This window comes from Aedes albopictus, chromosome 1 (genome assembly GCF_035046485.1).
Source record: "Aedes albopictus strain Foshan chromosome 1, AalbF5, whole genome shotgun sequence".
NCBI lineage: Eukaryota > Metazoa > Arthropoda > Insecta > Diptera > Culicidae > Aedes > Aedes albopictus.
The window spans coordinates 116,732,082-116,750,097 of NC_085136.1; the positions used below are offsets into that span (position 1 = coordinate 116,732,082).

At 42.9% G+C, this 18,016-nt stretch overlaps 1 protein-coding gene across 1 annotated transcript in view; it reads right to left on the reverse strand.

Moving 5' to 3' along the window:
- Window positions 1-3,733, reverse strand: part of LOC109402212 (obg-like ATPase 1) — a 106,715-nt gene extending 102,982 nt beyond the window's left edge. The window contains exons 1-2 of the mRNA XM_019674844.3: window positions 3,578-3,733; window positions 2,940-3,130 (exon numbers count right to left, since the gene is read on the reverse strand). Coding sequence (XP_019530389.1) covers window positions 2,940-3,124 — 185 coding nt within the window. The 5' untranslated portion in view covers window positions 3,125-3,130; window positions 3,578-3,733. The remainder of the gene's footprint in view (window positions 1-2,939; window positions 3,131-3,577) is intronic.
- Between the last annotated feature and the right edge of the window lie 14,283 nt (window positions 3,734-18,016).

Here is an 18,016-nt window from a genome sequence, read left to right on the forward strand (position 1 = left end):
AAGCCTGCTTCTCGGCTTAGTGTTCTATGAGCACTTCCACAGTTATTAACTGAGAGCTTCCTCTGCCAATGACCATTTTGCATGCGTAAATCGTGTGGCAGGCACGAAGATACTCTATGCCCAAGGAAGTCAATGAAATTTCCTTTACGAAAAGATCCTGGACCGACCGGGAATCGAACCCGTCACCCTCAGCATGGTCATGCTGAATACCCGTGCGTTTACCGCCTCGGCTATATGAGCCCTTCCGTGTGATCAATTATGAATTTCAAATAACTCAACGTACATACACTGTGGTGCATAATTGATCGGACAAACACCGATTTTCATACAAAATGGCCAAATTTGAGATGCTGTAACTATGGTTTGCTTTGATGGATTGAGCTCAATTTTTGACACGGAACTACAAATATGCTGAATTTTGTGTATACAAAGTATAAAATGTTTTCGTTCACAGGTCTGGGCGTGGCAAGGCGTTGAAAAAATTGCAAAAGTGATCGGACAGCGGCACGCGTGTAAATCAAAGGGGTACCGCTGTCCGATCACTTTTGCAATATTTTCAACGCCTTGCCACGCCCAGACCTGTGAACGAAAACATTTTATACTTTGTATTAATTAATTAATATATATTAATTAATTAATATACACAAAATTCAGCATATTTGTAGTTCCGTGTCAAAAATTGAGCTCAATCCAACAAAGCAAACCATAGTTACAGCAACTTAAACTTGGCCATTTTGTATGAAAATCGGCGTTTGTCCGATCAATTATGCACCACAGTGTATGTACAGATGGGTAAATTATTGGTTAAATTAGGAAAAAATCCACAGCTCAGGTGAGATTGGGGAAGGTGGGAATGTGGGATTGGACCATACACTCATTCCAAACCTCAGCATGGTCTTGATGAATACTCGTGCTTTTACCGATTTAGTTAGGTTGCATCTTTCAATAGTATATTTATTCTAATAATATTCTTTCTAATTTGATTCTTCATGAGTATAAAGCTTGTAAAAATGTTATGGTAAAACATTGAAATGTTAAGAATATTACACAAAACTAACCATAAACTCATTCCAAAAAAAAAACTTCCTGGCCACACTGCCAACCTCGAACGGGCGGGACAAATTGCCTCTCCGAGAGAGCTAAAACGTGCTTTTCCAACGGCAACACGTGGTAATTTCAAATTTTTAACGGACGAGCTTGACCTCAGACCTTAAGCTATTCATTAAGTCATTTTCCCGGTATTGTTGAGTCATTCGTCAAGGGTTTTTTAAGTTATCTTCGGGAAATCATCAGTCGGAAAATTGCTCAGTTATTTCTGTGAGAATTTCTTCGGCGTATCTTTTGGGAATTTCTGCAGGGGTTCCTTGATAAATTTCTCAAGAATGTCTAGCAGAATTCTTGCATAGATTCCATCCAGAAATAAGTTTTAGATTCATTGAGCAATTTCTCAAGGGATTCTTCCAGAGTTACTTTCAGATATTCATCCACGGATTCTATCGGCACCTTTTCAATGTACCTATTCCAACGAAATTTTTTTTAGTGATTCTTTGGGAAATTCCAACAGGAATTTCATTGAGAATTAAATCAATGATTCGTGGGGAATTTCTCATGAGTTCCTACCAAAAATTCATCCATGGCTCCATTTGGGAACAGGTATTTTGAACACGATTTTTTTCATAAATTCTATGGGGAATATCTACCGAATTTCGCATGTAGTTACTTGGAGAATCCCTTCAGGGAATCATTGTCACTTCTTCCTGCGATTCCTTCGGTAAATTCACCGGATATTTTATCATGAATTTATTTGAGAATAATTGAGACTGGATAATAATTTGAGTAGATTTTCTACAGAAATTCATTAGAAACTTCTTCTGAGGATTTCTCCATATATTCCTTCGAGAATTATTTCTTCATGCATCCTGTCTGGGATTCTTTCGGAAAACATTTAGCGTATCCCCAAGGATTCATTTGGAAATTCATCTAGAATTTTTCTGCAAATTTCTCCTTAAATTCAGTTTTGAACGGAATAGCTCAAGCTATTTCTTGACTGATTCCGGACAGGAGCTTTTCACAGTGACTGCCATTTGAATTTTTATTTCTTCGCATATGCGTACTGCGACAAAATGATTTCTTGAGGGAATCTGGCAACAAGAAACTCCTTCTTAACAACAAACAACCCTTTACACTACTATGGAAACTTCCTGCTATAGATTTTTCAAAAGGTTTTTTTTTCAAATTTTACGTGAATTGTTCAGGATTTGTGATAGACATTTTTTGGAGATTCAGGCTGAATAATTTTGAGATTTGATTGATAGATTCACAAAGAATTCAAATTAAATGTGGGAAGGATTAAATCCTCCGAAGTACCCCTAGTAAAGCTCTGAAGCAAAAGCAATCCCTGAAAGAACTGCCGAAGGTATCCCTGAAAGGATTCCTAAAACCCCATTTAGAAACATGGACAATCTCCTTCCTAAAATACAACATTTTGAGACCCAGGTTAATGGTTAAATAGGATTTGCATTTACATATCAACTGGAAACATTGCAATACTCCACAAATAGAACGAATGCCATCACCAGGCAGCCTTTGGCATTTTATGTGTGCCCCAGTGCGTCCACTAATTACAGATAGAGCAGCGCTTAATTATTGCCGTTTTTCGGTTGCCGTTAAATCAAACAAAATCATCGAAACTCTGTTCCAATCAACCTTCAAAGAACGCAACCTGCAATCAATCGTCATTTGAAGGTAAAAGGACCCGAAACTAACTAATACGTTACTCCTTTGATATGCAAATGAACCATTTCGCGCCAAATTTTCAAAAGGTATGTACTTTCAATGGGATTGTAGTTGGTGGTTTAATTGAGGTCGTCCAACCAGCACCACCGTGGTGCCAATCAATAAGCTAATCACAGAAAGAGAATGATGAACCAAATACGTACCGGTTCTCGTTGGGGTCGATCGTGCAGAAGGGGAAATTTTCCGCCGGGGCAGCACTCTTGGTCAACACGTTGAAAAAGGTTGACTTTCCCACGTTCGGTACACCCACGATACCGATGCGCAGATTGGTACCGATACGGCCAATCAGGGGTTTCACTTCCGGTTCCAGGATCTTCTTGGGAGGCATGATTGGCTGCGGATGGGGAGAGGAGAAATGTAGATTAGTGTCAGTCATGCATTTTTGACGAATTTATATGTATAGTAATTTTTGGGAGGCCTTTTCTCGCATTTGTCAATCAAATTATGTAGGTATTACAGAATAGTTGCTACACGGAATTTTAATGTATACCTATAGGTACAGGTCAATCAACAGTGTTTAATTTCTACGTTTTTCATTCAATACACTGAAAAATTCCACGGTCAAAGTCACATTGCGCCCACGGTGTCTATTGATACCATAAATGGAATTGCCATTCTACCGGTGCCGGAACAGCCCGGATGGCTGCAATAAACACGTCTAACCTTACATCGAGCGCAAACAAAACAATCCAAAATTACCCCGTAATTTCCTCGATTTCGTCCACTTTTTCACAATACACTTGCAGCATTAGTGCACCTCCTTCAAGTCCACCCAAATTACCTGATAAAAATGCTAGATTTCACCAGAAAAATCACTCGAAAAAGCAAAACTTTTACGCGTTCGGTATAATTCGCGAAACTTGCGTAGCCGCAAAGAAGGAATCGAAACAAACGTGGAGCGAACGACGGCGGTCGGTTGTTTTGGTTGCGTGTTTGACGTTTCTCTCTTGCTTCGTTCGTTTCGTTCGCGGACGCGAGCGCGTTCACAGTGCCGCAAGGGGCGCATCGATGTTGATTCTAGCATAACATGCGGAAAAAGTCTAACCGCACCGTTCGCAACCGAGTGGAATAAAAAAGGAAATAAAGTCCAGGCCGAACATTTCAAATATGTAGTCCTAAATGACATTTCATGCGATCGGAGAAAATTGAAATCGAAAATGCTCATCATTAACTTAAATACTATTTAAATCTACGAGGTCTGAAATAAGCTTATTTTTTATTATCAATCCAGTTGGAACCCGGTATTTTCGACTACCGAAATTGGATTTTCTCCAAATCCATGCGTCGGACCTAACTTTGGAAGTGGTGCGTTGTATAGCGGAGCTGGTGTACTATACACTATACAGTGCACCACTTCCGAAATTAGGTCCGACGCACGGATTTGAAGAAAAATCCAACATCGATAGTGGAAAACTCCGATTTTCAACTGGATTGATAATGTTTTGGGCTGAATAACTGTTGAAGTAGGCGTTGTTCAGTTGATTACCATGTGCTGTGCTAATTTACCACTGCTGAACACAAGTTCAGGAGTGATCATCATTAAGTCATGGGAAGATTATGATTTGCTTTGGGTGCTGCATCTTACCAACTCCAGGATTTCCTCAAAATATTGTTCAAGAAATTCCTCCTCCAAGGATTCCTTTGAATATTCATTAGTGGAATTTTCAAAGGAATTTATGCAGTCGTTATTACTATAATTCCTCACGGACACCCTTCAGGGATCTCCCCAGAGGTTCCAGATGAATCTCTTCCAGTGAGGGAATTGCTTTTGGAAATTCTCCAGGGTATCCTTCGCTTACTTCTTCAGGCATTTTTTTTGGAATTTTCTCTAGTTATCTATTCGGGAATTTCCTCGGGAGATGTTTTGAAATATTCTTCCAGGAATTCTTCAAGAAATAGTTAAAGAATTCATACAAAGATTTTCCCACATATTCGAAAAGTTCTTCAAAATTCCACCGAGAATTCTTTGGGATTTTTTTAGAGATTGCTTCGGAAATGTCTCCAAAGATTCCTTCGAATATCCATTCTCCAGCTATTTCTTTGCCAAGTTCTTTCAGGGATTCTATCGGGAATTCCTCTAGTGATTTTTGGGAATTCCTTTAGCAGCCCATTTTGGATTTTTTCCAAGATACCTTTCGGGAAATTATCTGGGTGATTCCATTTGGGACACTTAAGAAGTTTTTTGCAAATCTTACCCGGAATTCAGGAGATTTTCCAGGGATCTCTTCAAAAATTCATCCAGGCAAACCTTCAATATTTTCTACAGGTAATTTTTAACAGGGATTCTGGAGCTCCTCCAGATGCCCCTTTGTATTTTCCTTCATGGACCCATCCTCTAGCGTTTTCTTTTCCCAAGGATTTTTTCAGAAATTCCTCCGGAGCTGGAAAATTTCAGCGAATTACGTAATTTCAAATCACCCCAGAGCCTCTTTCTGCGATTCATTTACGATTAATTTCATTGATTCTTTCAGAGATTCATTATGAAACTCTTCCATTGATTATTTAAGAAAGTTTTTGAGTGATGCTTCCGGAATATGTTTTGCTCGGATTTATTATTCCTGATAATAAATATGAAGTTGGAGCCAGACATTTCTTTGAACATCTTTGCTAAAAACTTGTGTGAATCATCATTAGGGCCTGTCCATAAACTACGTAGACTCTTAGGGGGGGGGGGACGAGGGGTTCGACCAAAGTCTACGCTCCATACAAATTTCGAAAATTTTGTATGAACAAAAGTCTACGAGGGGGGAGGGGGGTGGTGGTCTGAGATGGCCGAAAAAAAGTCTACGTAGTTTATGGACATCGCCTTATGAGAATATCTTTCTGAAGTTTACATTTTCCACGAAAACAGAAATCTGCCATGAGATCAAATTTTTAAGCTTAAGCTTTTGCAATAATTACGCTGAAACATTCATTCTACTAGAATTGAATCTCTTAGAGAAACCCTTTGGATATCCGCGGAAAGTATTTCTGTAGATATTCTTGGCACAGATAACAGATGTTTATGCTAGTACAAATTTTTCGCAGAATCCTGTGTAAATGTTCAAAACGATATACGTTGGCTCACTACCGCCATCTACTCAACTGATTGCGACATTACATCTAACTTGAATGCAAAAATAGTTCAAAGTTCCACTTTCATTCAAGATCGAATACAATCTTGAATGTAAAATTGCGTAGTGCATGCAATCTTGAAAGCGATCACTGACTATCGATCACTGCGCCATCTCTAAATGATTGCCACATGAGTTTCAGCTGCTCGTTACATACAAAATGACTGTTGAGCATTTTTACACACATTGCCAATATAAGCATAAACGTCTGTTATCTGTGTTCTTGGGGAATACTCTCTAGTGTTCCTGAAATGATCCTTGAGCCTTGAACGTTGGAGCTAGACTCGTACCTTTCTATCTGGCTTCAATCTCGTGATATATCTCACTAAAAAATATCTCACTAAAAACGTACACTAGCGTCACGTGGTGGTGGAATTCGGAACTATGCTCTTCATGACCTGGAAGTACTCATAGTGTTAAATGACTGCCGCAGATCGCACCTTACTGTCTGGCTTCAATTTCGTGCTATATCCCACCAAAGTCGTACATGAAGTAACTATGTACACTAACGCCACATGGTGATGAAATTTGGAACTATGCTCTCCATGACCTAGAGGAACAACTTGGCCAGAGATCGTACCTTCCTATCTGGCTTCAATCTCGTGCTATTACACACTAAAGTCGCACCGGAAGTAGCTATGTACACTAGCGCCACGTGGTGGTTAAATACCGAACTATGTTCTTCGTCACCTAGAAGTACTCATAGTTGTGAACAACTGTGCCGAAGATCGTACCTTCCTATCTGGCTTCAATCTCGTGTGCTATATCCCACCAAAGTCATACCGGAATACACTATTTACACTAGTGTCACGTGGTGGTGAAATTCGGAACTGGTGCTCTTCATAGCCTAGTAGTACTCGTAGTCCTGAACAATTTTGCCGAAGATCGTACCTTTCTATCTGGCTTCAACTTCGTGATATATCTCACTAAAGTCGTACCGGAAGTCACTATGTACACTAGCGCCATGTGGTGCTGATATTTCGAACTATTCTCTTCATCACCTAGAAGTACTTATAGTTCTGAACAAGTTTGCCGAAGATCGTACTTTAATATCTGGCTTCAATCTCGTGCTATATCCCACCAAAGTCGTACCGGAAGTCACTATGTACACTAGCGCCACGTGGTGAGGACCTTTGACTACCTGCAACGGCGCCACGCTCACGCTGTGTACCACAAGCGTGTATTTTTCATGGTGCGTGTACTCAGTACACGACGCGATCGCTCCCGGGTTAATTTAGTACTATTTTTTAATTTGCATGCTTTTAAATAACTTTTCATTTATAGGATATTCATATAATCTATTTAATTTTTTAATTAGTTTTATACATTGTGTTATTTTGAACAACAAGTACACAGTAAACATAGAATTTTATATCACAACGGCAACAAGTGTGAGAATCCCTGGTCTACGGAATTAATCCAGGAAACCCTGTTGATTCACACATCTACCGCATTTGTGAATACCGTCTACCCCCGTTGGTTTGACCTCATCTAATATGAACACTTTTTAATTTGACCCCCTCTAATCTGCACATCGTTCAAACCAAAAATGGTTCAAATGTCATTCTACTCATGGAACGGGGTGAAACGGAACGCAGAATCAAAACAAAACAGCAAAAAAAGGTTACCATCAGCGTGTTTTTGATGCCCACAGGGTTACAAGAAGTTCAAATTAAAAAATTAACCCCGTTGGTTTGCATGAGGTGTCGTTCAAACCAACGGGGGTAGACGGTACCGGAATCTTTTCATAGTGATTTCTGCTTTTAGAGGTGTTGCGTGTACGTACACGTCGCATAGTCCATTTTACGAGCCGATTTTATGAATGAATTTTGACAGGAGGTAGCGTCCAATAACCCGTGAAAATCAATACCGTCTACCCCCGTTGGTTTGACCGCATCTAATCTGAACACTTTTTAATTTGACCCCCGTTCAAACTAAAAATTGTTCAAACGTCATTCTGCTCATGGAACGGGGTGAAACGGAACGCAGAATCAAAACAAAACAGCAACAAGGGTTACCATCAGTGTGTTTTTTAATGCCCACAGGGTTACTAGAAGTTCAAATTAAAAAATGAACCCCGTTGGTTTGCATGAGGTGTAGACGGTATCATCATCAACATTGTTGTCACTTCGTAAAATTGCTTATTACACGAACACTACCTGAGTTACTGATGGAAAATAGTAAACAAAAATCAGCTGCTCCCGGCAAAATCAAATGGGCATATTTTCAACCAGTGGATCTGCATTAGCGTTCGTGATGTCAGAACGTCCACTACCAGAACGAAAGGATGTCACTAGTGGTAATCACGTTCAAATGTGTGGGTGTATCTTTTGTAGATGTAGTTGTGAAACTTGGGGGAAATATGTGCACTCTTACCCCGGTTATTAGTTTTATCATTATTTAGCCGTTGTACCCAAATCAATTAGGTAATATTTGCATATGCAATCTGAATAGCGTTTGAATTAGCGTGCACTTTTGTGTATGGAAAAATTCAAGCTAGTGTTCGTGTGTTGAAATCTCTACCACAGACAAACAGACGTATCCACCAGGGGGATGACGAAGGGCCAGAATCATCAACCCAACATTCGATTCAACATGGCGTCCAATGTATTTGTTTTGATTGCTTAATTCATGGAAAAAATGCGCTGGAAACATCGACACTGCTTCACTGCTACATATAATAGCAAAGCAAAGCAAAGATAACCGTACACATCGTAGTTGCTACTCCGTGATTGACCAGAACAATCGAAGTTGCACAGAGAGCCAATGAATGTGAAAGCTTGGGACTAGCTAACCATTCTCAATGTGCACAATTCGATAGTTCAGCTATTTAAAGTCAATAACGGCGCTGGCCACGTCCTTACGGTCATCAGGAAAGGGAAGGAATGTTAGTTCGACAACCGTTGATACTAGAATCCGTGGAATCCACAGCATCCCCACAGTTGTCACGGGAAGGAGGTGGTTAGTAGGGTAGGGTAAGGTGTGGATCTAGGAGCCACCTCTGTTAGGTGATATGATCTACTAGTTAAATGGAAATACACGTCACGGTCTTCATCACGATTATGATTTATTTGATCACGATGACCACTGATCCCGGATTTCGTGCTCGCGTTTCCATCGCCCTACCGTGGAAACCGACTGACCAACGAATATTGTAGCGCGATTCTGATCCCGGATTTTTCACTCGCACCCCCATCACTCTTACCTGAAAATTGTCAGCCATTCGAAAATTCTCAAGCTAATCTGATTCCGCATTCCACACTATCGCTTGCATGGCTCTACCGAGAAAACCGACTGACCAACGAATATTGTAGCGCGATTCTGAACCCGGATTTTTCACTCGCACTTCCATCGCCCTACCGTGGAAACCGACTGACCAACGAATATTCACTGCTTCACTGCTACATATAATATCGTGCAAAGTGATAAAGAAAGAGAAACAATCATCAAAAACAGCGATTTCGTTTGAAATGTGTAATTTCCGTAATGAGCACTAGCAACACACGAACCACACACCCGAAAATCAGGAGCAAGTTAGGGTAAACCGACCAGAAAGTGGGTACCAAACGCGCCGATGATGGGTAGAGCGGCGATGTACCGAGTTTGACAGTTGTGTCACCCCACTGGTATCCACGGACGTATCTGCGTTGTGCAATATCGTCAACAGAAGGCGCTAGTGATAAACGTCAAACGCAAAGAAAAACGATGCGCGCGCCTCTAGTTGTGAAAGCCATAACCCCAGACAAACAGATGCATCACTTGGAACAAAGTGCGAATAATATCACCAAACGTCAAACAGGAGAAGAAATTATGCGAGCGCCATAAGCGAAAGATTTGCGAACTACATAATATTTGAATAGTCCGTTAAAAAGGGAAACGATGGGAAATGGGTAGAGTGAGACGTCTGCTTGTCTGTGCCATAACTATGAAGATGTAAAATGATCGTTAAAAGCGTGGTCGATAGAAATTTCGCAAGTGTCAGTCTGTTTGTCTGTGCAACTACCACAGACAAACAGACGTAACACTTCAAACACTTTTCGATTCAAAACATACACGCTTAGATCAGTTTACCTATTTTACTGAAATATGGGTAAATTTTACTCAAATTTGCGTAAACTTCACGCAAATATGGGTAAATAACACTCATATTGTGTAAAAGTGCACATTCGCATTTATTGGTAATAGTTACCCATATTTGGGTTACAATTACAGTTGACTCTCTACATCTCGATGTTGAAGGGACCATCGAGATAGGGAGAGATTGGATTCAAGTAGCAATTTGTAATGCTCACTAGATTGAAAAATCGTTCGTAACTAGGAAAAACCGTCAAAAAACAGATGTCAGTCACTTCGCCTTCAGAGAATGTTTTGCACCTAAGAAACGCGATCTAGCAACCTGTAAAAAGGGGCACATATGGAGAGAAAATCTCGAACAAAAACGAACGAGATCGCATCGAGATAGAGAAATATCGATATGTAGAAAGGTAAAGTGTATGCAGATTGAAGGGACCGACCAAACCATCGAGATAGGGAGAGATATCGAGATGTAGAACATCGACATGTGGAGAGTCGACTGTACTCATATTTGGGTACACATTACCCATACTTGAGTTTTGTTCACCTATATTTGAGTATCATTTACGCATATTTGCGGTTGTGCACTTTTTGGAAAAAAGGTAAACTGATCTTAACGTGTAGTCACGGATACGCGATCGCCCAATGCTAAAAAGGCTTAGTTTGGCCAACCATTAACTACACGGAACTACAAATCAACCCAAATTTAAGTTGTTTTGACGCAATCCCGGTCTTCCGTGGAATAACTCAAATTTGCGTCAAACAGCGAAAGTGGTTAGTGAGTAGTTCTCGTTTGAGAGCGGCAAAAAAAATTAACCCACTGGTAAGTTATTTTCACCCAACGGATGCCTCAAATGACACAAATTTGGGTTAACTCAAGAAAACCCAAATTTGGCTTCTTCCACGGAAGAGCAGCGGATGCGTCGGTGCTTCTCTCTTTGTTTTCGACAACATTGCGGTGGGACGAGGGAGAAAACAACCCAACTTTGAGTTAAAACTAAAAGCAATTTAGCCAAATTTGAGTTTTTAAAACTTATTCTTTGGGTTTTAATATTTTTCCGTGTAGGTGGTGGTAGTGAGCAAACGTCAACTCCAACAAAACCGATGTTAGCGCCACGGGTGGCCCGTCGGCCAACTATGAAATTTTTAAATAGGCCGTTAAATCAGTGTACGATGAGAACGATTATAGTATTATGTCTGCTTGTCTGTGCAACTACTATTAAAACCATCGTCACTATACACAATCGCCCAATACTAATCGCGTAATGTCTCGCAAACTGCCAAGTAGATGGCGGTAGTGAGCAAACGTCCAACAGCAGCAAAAACGAAGCAAGCGCACGCTGATGACGATTTCCTAACTACAGAGTAATAACGGAGTAACTGAGTAACCAACGGTTAAAAAGTGGAACTATGAGAAATGAGTAGAGTGAGAAGTTTGTTTGTCTAAGATGAAACTATCACTTGTATACCTTAGGAGAAGATCAAACAAAGATCAAACAAAACTGTTCTGCTTTTCGCTTAACGTTTTTTTCTGCATTTTTTACCAAACCTTTAATTTTGGAATATAATGGAATATCTTATCACTATAAATTTCCTGAAATAGAATATGTTAACCGTTATATCCGAAAACAGCACCTTGAGCCTAAACAATCCAATGAATACATTATAATAGGTGTTAAATTACCTATTCTTGCAAACGAACTATACACACTCCCATTTCGCCCGTGTCCTTTATCCCATTTTGGAACCGTGCTACATGCCATAGAATGATGGGCGGTTCCGGTGGGAGTTGCACTTTCGAAATAAAAATCGAGAAACGAATGCCTACAAGGCGGCATACAATGCATGCATGCAACTGGTAACGATGGCAGTAGCAGCCGATCGGTCCCCGGTAGGTAGTTGCCGTTCGCGTGTAGGAGGGAGGGAGTTGCATGCGTGCCTACTGAAATCGCACGCGCGATTGGATTTGCTCGAAGGCTCATTAAAAATAATGTTTTCTCTCGGTGTGCAACGGAGCTACTGCTGCCGACTGGCCGGCCATGAATGCCTAATGAGGCCTACGGCTGGATCGTGCCCACCGGGCTCATTTGGTATACACTGCGAGGCTGCTAGGTATATTGGAAGGGAGTGATTATTTTTATTTTTCTAATGGGAGTCGTTCTGACCGGGCGTTCCGTGAAGGTTTAGAGAGGTACCTACTACCTACAGAGAGATCGAGATCGTGGCGATAATCACCAGATGATAAGCAGTTACTGATTGCAATACGGAATGATAGTTAACCGGGAGGATATTTTGAATTTTTAACAATCGATGAATCACGAACTGTTACTCCATGTTTCTGTCGGTGTAGTAATGATCATTTGATTGCGGAAATGTGCAATTTTATGAAAGGTAATGCCTAACAGGAGTTGCAGTGGCATCCGCATTGATTTCATGTTGACCAGTTTGTCTTCAAATCTACGCCAAATTATGTAGAGCAGAGCAGAGCAGAGCAGAGCAGAGCAGAGCAGAGCAGAGCAGAGCAGAGCAGAGCAGAGCAGAGCAGAGCAGAGCAGAGCAGAGCAGAGCAGAGCAGAGCAGAGCAGAGCAGAGCAGAGCAGAGCAGAGCAGAGCAGAGCAGAGCAGAGCAGAGCAGAGCAGAGCAGAGCAGAGCAGAGCAGAGCAGAGCAGAGCAGAGCAGAGCAGAGCAGAGCAGAGCAGAGCAGAGCAGAGCAGAGCAGAGCAGAGCAGAGCAGAGCAGAGCAGAGCAGAGCAGAGCAGAGCAGAGCAGAGCAGAGCAGAGCAGAGCAGAGCAGAGCAGAGCAGAGCAGAGCAGAGCAGAGCAGAGCAGAGCAGAGCAGAGCAGAGCAGAGCAGAGCAGAGCAGAGCAGAGCAGAGCAGAGCAGAGCAGAGCAGAGCAGAGCAGAGCAGAGCAGAGCAGAGCAGAGCAGAGCAGAGCAGAGCAGAGCAGAGCAGAGCAGAGCAGAGCAGAGCAGAGCAGAGCAGAGCAGAGCAGAGCAGAGCAGAGCAGAGCAGAGCAGAGCAGAGCAGAGCAGAGCAGAGCAGAGCAGAGCAGAGCAGAGCAGAGCAGAGCAGAGCAGAGCAGAGCAGAGCAGAGCAGAGCAGAGCAGAGCAGAGCAGAGCAGAGCAGAGCAGAGCAGAGCAGAGCAGAGCAGAGCAGAGCAGAGCAGAGCAGAGCAGAGCAGAGCAGAGCAGAGCAGAGCAGAGCAGAGCAGAGCAGAGCAGAGCAGAGCAGAGCAGAGCAGAGCAGAGCAGAGCAGAGCAGAGCAGAGCAGAGCAGAGCAGAGCAGAGCAGAGCAGAGCAGAGCAGAGCAGAGCAGAGCAGAGCAGAGCAGAGCAGAGCAGAGCAGAGCAGAGCAGAGCAGAGCAGAGCAGAGCAGAGCAGAGCAGAGCAGAGCAGAGCAGAGCAGAGCAGAGCAGAGCAGAGCAGAGCAGAGCAGAGCAGAGCAGAGCAGAGCAGAGCAGAGCAGAGCAGAGCAGAGCAGAGCAGAGCAGAGCAGAGCAGAGCAGAGCAGAGCAGAGCAGAGCAGAGCAGAGCAGAGCAGAGCAGAGCAGAGCAGAGCAGAGCAGAGCAGAGCAGAGCAGAGCAGAGCAGAGCAGAGCAGAGCAGAGCAGAGCAGAGCAGAGCAGAGCAGAGCAGAGCAGAGCAGAGCAGAGCAGAGCAGAGCAGAGCAGAGCAGAGCAGAGCAGAGCAGAGCAGAGCAGAGCAGAGCAGAGCAGAGCAGAGCAGAGCAGAGCAGAGCAGAGCAGAGCAGAGCAGAGCAGAGCAGAGCAGAGCAGAGCAGAGCAGAGCAGAGCAGAGCAGAGCAGAGCAGAGCAGAGCAGAGCAGAGCAGAGCAGAGCAGAGCAGAGCAGAGCAGAGCAGAGCAGAGCAGAGCAGAGCAGAGCAGAGCAGAGCAGAGCAGAGCAGAGCAGAGCAGAGCAGAGCAGAGCAGAGCAGAGCAGAGCAGAGCAGAGCAGAGCAGAGCAGAGCAGAGCAGAGCAGAGCAGAGCAGAGCAGAGCAGAGCAGAGCAGAGCAGAGCAGAGCAGAGCAGAGCAGAGCAGAGCAGAGCAGAGCAGAGCAGAGCAGAGCAGAGCAGAGCAGAGCAGAGCAGAGCAGAGCAGAGCAGAGCAGAGCAGAGCAGAGCAGAGCAGAGCAGAGCAGAGCAGAGCAGAGCAGAGCAGAGCAGAGCAGAGCAGAGCAGAGCAGAGCAGAGCAGAGCAGAGCAGAGCAGAGCAGAGCAGAGCAGAGCAGAGCAGAGCAGAGCAGAGCAGAGCAGAGCAGAGCAGAGCAGAGCAGAGCAGAGCAGAGCAGAGCAGAGCAGAGCAGAGCAGAGCAGAGCAGAGCAGAGCAGAGCAGAGCAGAGCAGAGCAGAGCAGAGCAGAGCAGAGCAGAGCAGAGCAGAGCAGAGCAGAGCAGAGCAGAGCAGAGCAGAGCAGAGCAGAGCAGAAAAATTGCTACAAAACTTTTATTCTGGAGCATGGTCCCTCCATTGATTCATCACCATTTGTCAGTGATATTAAGACGCATGCCACGCGGTTGATAATGGTAGGTACGCCATCAGAAAGCACACGCCTCATCCCACACCAGTCCCATATTGATACATGCAGCTTTGGCAGCAGCAGAGAGTCAGCTGAAAAACTAGATCAGAGGGAAAAGAGCCCGCCGCCAGCTAGCGCAAGGTCGAAAAACATCACAACAGCCTGAAACCGTGAAACCATATAATTAAGCGACAGATGCATTAATATACCTCTATGATGTGTTACAGAAAAATGTGTATGAATGCAAACACTACAGAGAATTCGTGTGGAACTGTCCTTCCGAGAGGGTGCCAATAGGTTTCGGTCGTCCTGATGGACGAACCGGCGGCGGTGTCAATGAATGCATTGATGCCGAGAGCGACGAACAAAAAATGCGATTCCGGGGAGTGGCAGAAAGGTCAGCCCACCACAACTGCATACAAAGATCCAGCTTGGGTTTTCATAGCAGTTCATGTATCTGCAGGAGAAAAAAAAAAGAGAATTCCCATCGTCGTCCAACACGAGCCTTTTGCGCGCGCACGCTGGCACTAATTATTTACGATCATTACTGTTGTCAAAAAGATTAACTAATTTATAGATTTTATTCTCAGCACCGGAGTTGCAGCCGAGGCGGAGGGTACGGCTGATGGACCAGCTTCTCCTACTGCTAAAACACTGTTATTAGGGCGAGCCTTGTTTGTCGGAAGCACACAGCACGAGGAATGGATTATGATCGGTACTTCTGGACTTTTGGGCCATCAGTGAGGATCCATACGAGCGTCGGACGATGAAACTCTCCTCTTTTTGGCATAGCGTTATCACTGGGACAAAACCCAATTCTCATCCTCTATGAGTACTTTCACAGTTATTAACAACTGAAAGCTGCTATATGCTCAAGGAAGTCAAGGATTTTTTTGTGTGATAGATCACGGATATTGAGCAGTTGGCAAAGACGCACGGCACACCTTGTGATCCCAGTAGCCATGGCGAATCATAGTCACCCGCGTCGTCGACACTCGTCGAGTAACGTCAAAGTGCAAAGCCAGAGAACAATCCACAGCTCCCGTTTGCTCGCAGTAAATCGAAAGCGCACAATTTTCATTACGAAAAGTTCCTGGACCTCCCGGGAATCGAACCAGTTATCCCCAACATGATCATGCTGAATACCTACGCCTTCACAAGTGTGTCTTGGATTAATCTTTTTTGTAATGGAAATGAAAAAGGCGTCACCACGTGCAGCCTACGTAACATAAAAGTGGTGTCCTTTTGCACACTTCACCCAAACTGAAAACTAGTTCATACACATGCCCTGGTCAGGAACCGCACTTCAAAAGGGATTCACCTACCCTCAATGCCCATCCTCGAACCTAATAAATCAGTCTACGCTGAGACAAGAAAGTGGCGCCATCTCAAATATTGTATCAATCGAACTAGGCAAAAAAGCGAAGAAAAGAACACCATCGCCGACCGCCGCCGTCGCCACCGCGGAACGAAAACAATTGGAAATTGAGCCTTAATTTTAATTGACCGGAACCGAATAATCGACCGGTCCCGGCCGAGTCCCATCATCGGGTGACCGTCCGAAAGGGGCGACGTCGCAACTACACACAGTCCGGACCTAGCTAGCACATGCAGCGGCCCTTTTCCCGGTCCATGTGTGATGAACGATCATCGCATCGGTTTCTTTTCCTGTATTTTCCATAAATTACTGCCGGTTTTTTGTGTGCCTTCCACGCTTTATGGCTATTGTTTCCTCTTCGGTTTTTGGGTTTTATGATTTATTTGTCTAGTTCTAGGTATCTATCGGCTGGTTGCTCTACAACTGGCCTTGGACTTCTAGTTTGGGTCTTTTGTCTGTTACAAGATAGTTTACGCTTCGATATCACCAGCAGGTGACGAGCTTAAACGCCTTTAACGAATTTCGGTTTTTCAAATAGGAGCATGTCGGACTCGCCAATCAGGGAAAGATAGCTTATAATAAAATAATTCCCGAAAATATTCCCGGAGTAGCTCCCGAAAAAATCTTAGTAGGAATCCTGAAAAAATCTTTCGAAAACTCTTCAGGATTTGCTCCTTTTGTTTTTTTCGGGAATTCCTACTACGATTCTATTGGGAATTCATTTAGGAATATCTCCTGGGATTCTTTTGATAATTATCTCTGGGGCTCCTTCGTTAACTCCCTCTGGATTTCACTTGAGGGGCCCAGAATCAAAGGGGTGTAAGTGACCATTTTGTCGATTTTGAGCTGAGCGTATCATCAAATTCTTCAGGTTCCAAGCTTTCAGGAACTTTTTTAAGATTGTTTCTACGGTGATTGGAAAAATTACAACAAATCAGAGAAAATTAGGTTGATTTTGAAGCTCCATACATTTTGTATGGGATGAAAATTTGGTAATTTACTCAAAAGTGGGCTTTTGTCACTTACATCCCTTTGCATCTAACCCCCTCACTTGAAATTCCTCCTGGAATTCCTGAAACTTTCTTAATTCTTACTGGAAACTTTACCTGGGCATCCTCCTGGTATTTAGGGGAATTCCTCCAAAATTTCTCAAAAATATATTTAAGAAAATCTTGCATGGTTTGCTTTAGAAATTTCTTCATGAATTTCTTCAGGAAGCCTTTAGAGATCCCTTCAGAAATTCTTTGAGAGATTCCTCAGGAAAATCTTCCTTTAGGTTTCCTCGTAGATCTCACCTCCATAGATTATTTCAGAAATCCGACCGAAAATGCTTTTAGAAAATCATGCCAGAATTTCTCAAAATTGCTTCTGGTCTATTCGTTCAGATTTCTTCAGAAATTCGTACTCCAGAAATTTCTCCAAGGATTTCCTTTGAAAATCTTCCAGAAACTCCTTTAGAATTTCTTCAAATGTTTCCTTCAGAAATTATTCCAGAGATTATTTTAGACATTTTCCTGGAGATTCTCTCAGCAATTCTTCGTGAGGCTTCTACACATTTTTTTTCGAAATGCGTCTTCTATAGATTCCTTACAAAATTGTTCTTTTTCGGGAATTCAATTACGAATGTCTCCTAGGATTCTCTTGGTAGTTCTCTCTGGGGCTCCTTCGTTAACTCGCTCTGGTTTTCACTTGAAATTCCTCCTGGAATTCTTGAAACTTTCTTAATTCTTACTGGGATTTGTTTAGAAAATCTTTCAGAAACTCCTTTAGAATTTCTTCCAATGTTTCCTTCAGAAATTATTCCAGAAATTAATTTAGACATTTTCCTGGAGATTCCTTCAGCAATTCTTCATGAGGCTTCTCCACATTTTTTTTCGAAAGACATCCTCTATAGATTCCTTACAAAATTGCCTTTTCGGGAATGCATTTAGGAATGTCTTAGAGACGAATCAACCAAGGGCTGAAAGTCTGTTTAATAAAGACAAATCAATCAATAATTAGGAATATCTCCCGGGATTCTTTTGGTAATTCTCTCTCTGGCTTCTTCGTTAGCTTCCTCTGGATTTCGCTTGAAATACCTCCTGGAATTCCAGGAAACTCCTTTTGGAATACTATCTGGAATACCTGGGAATT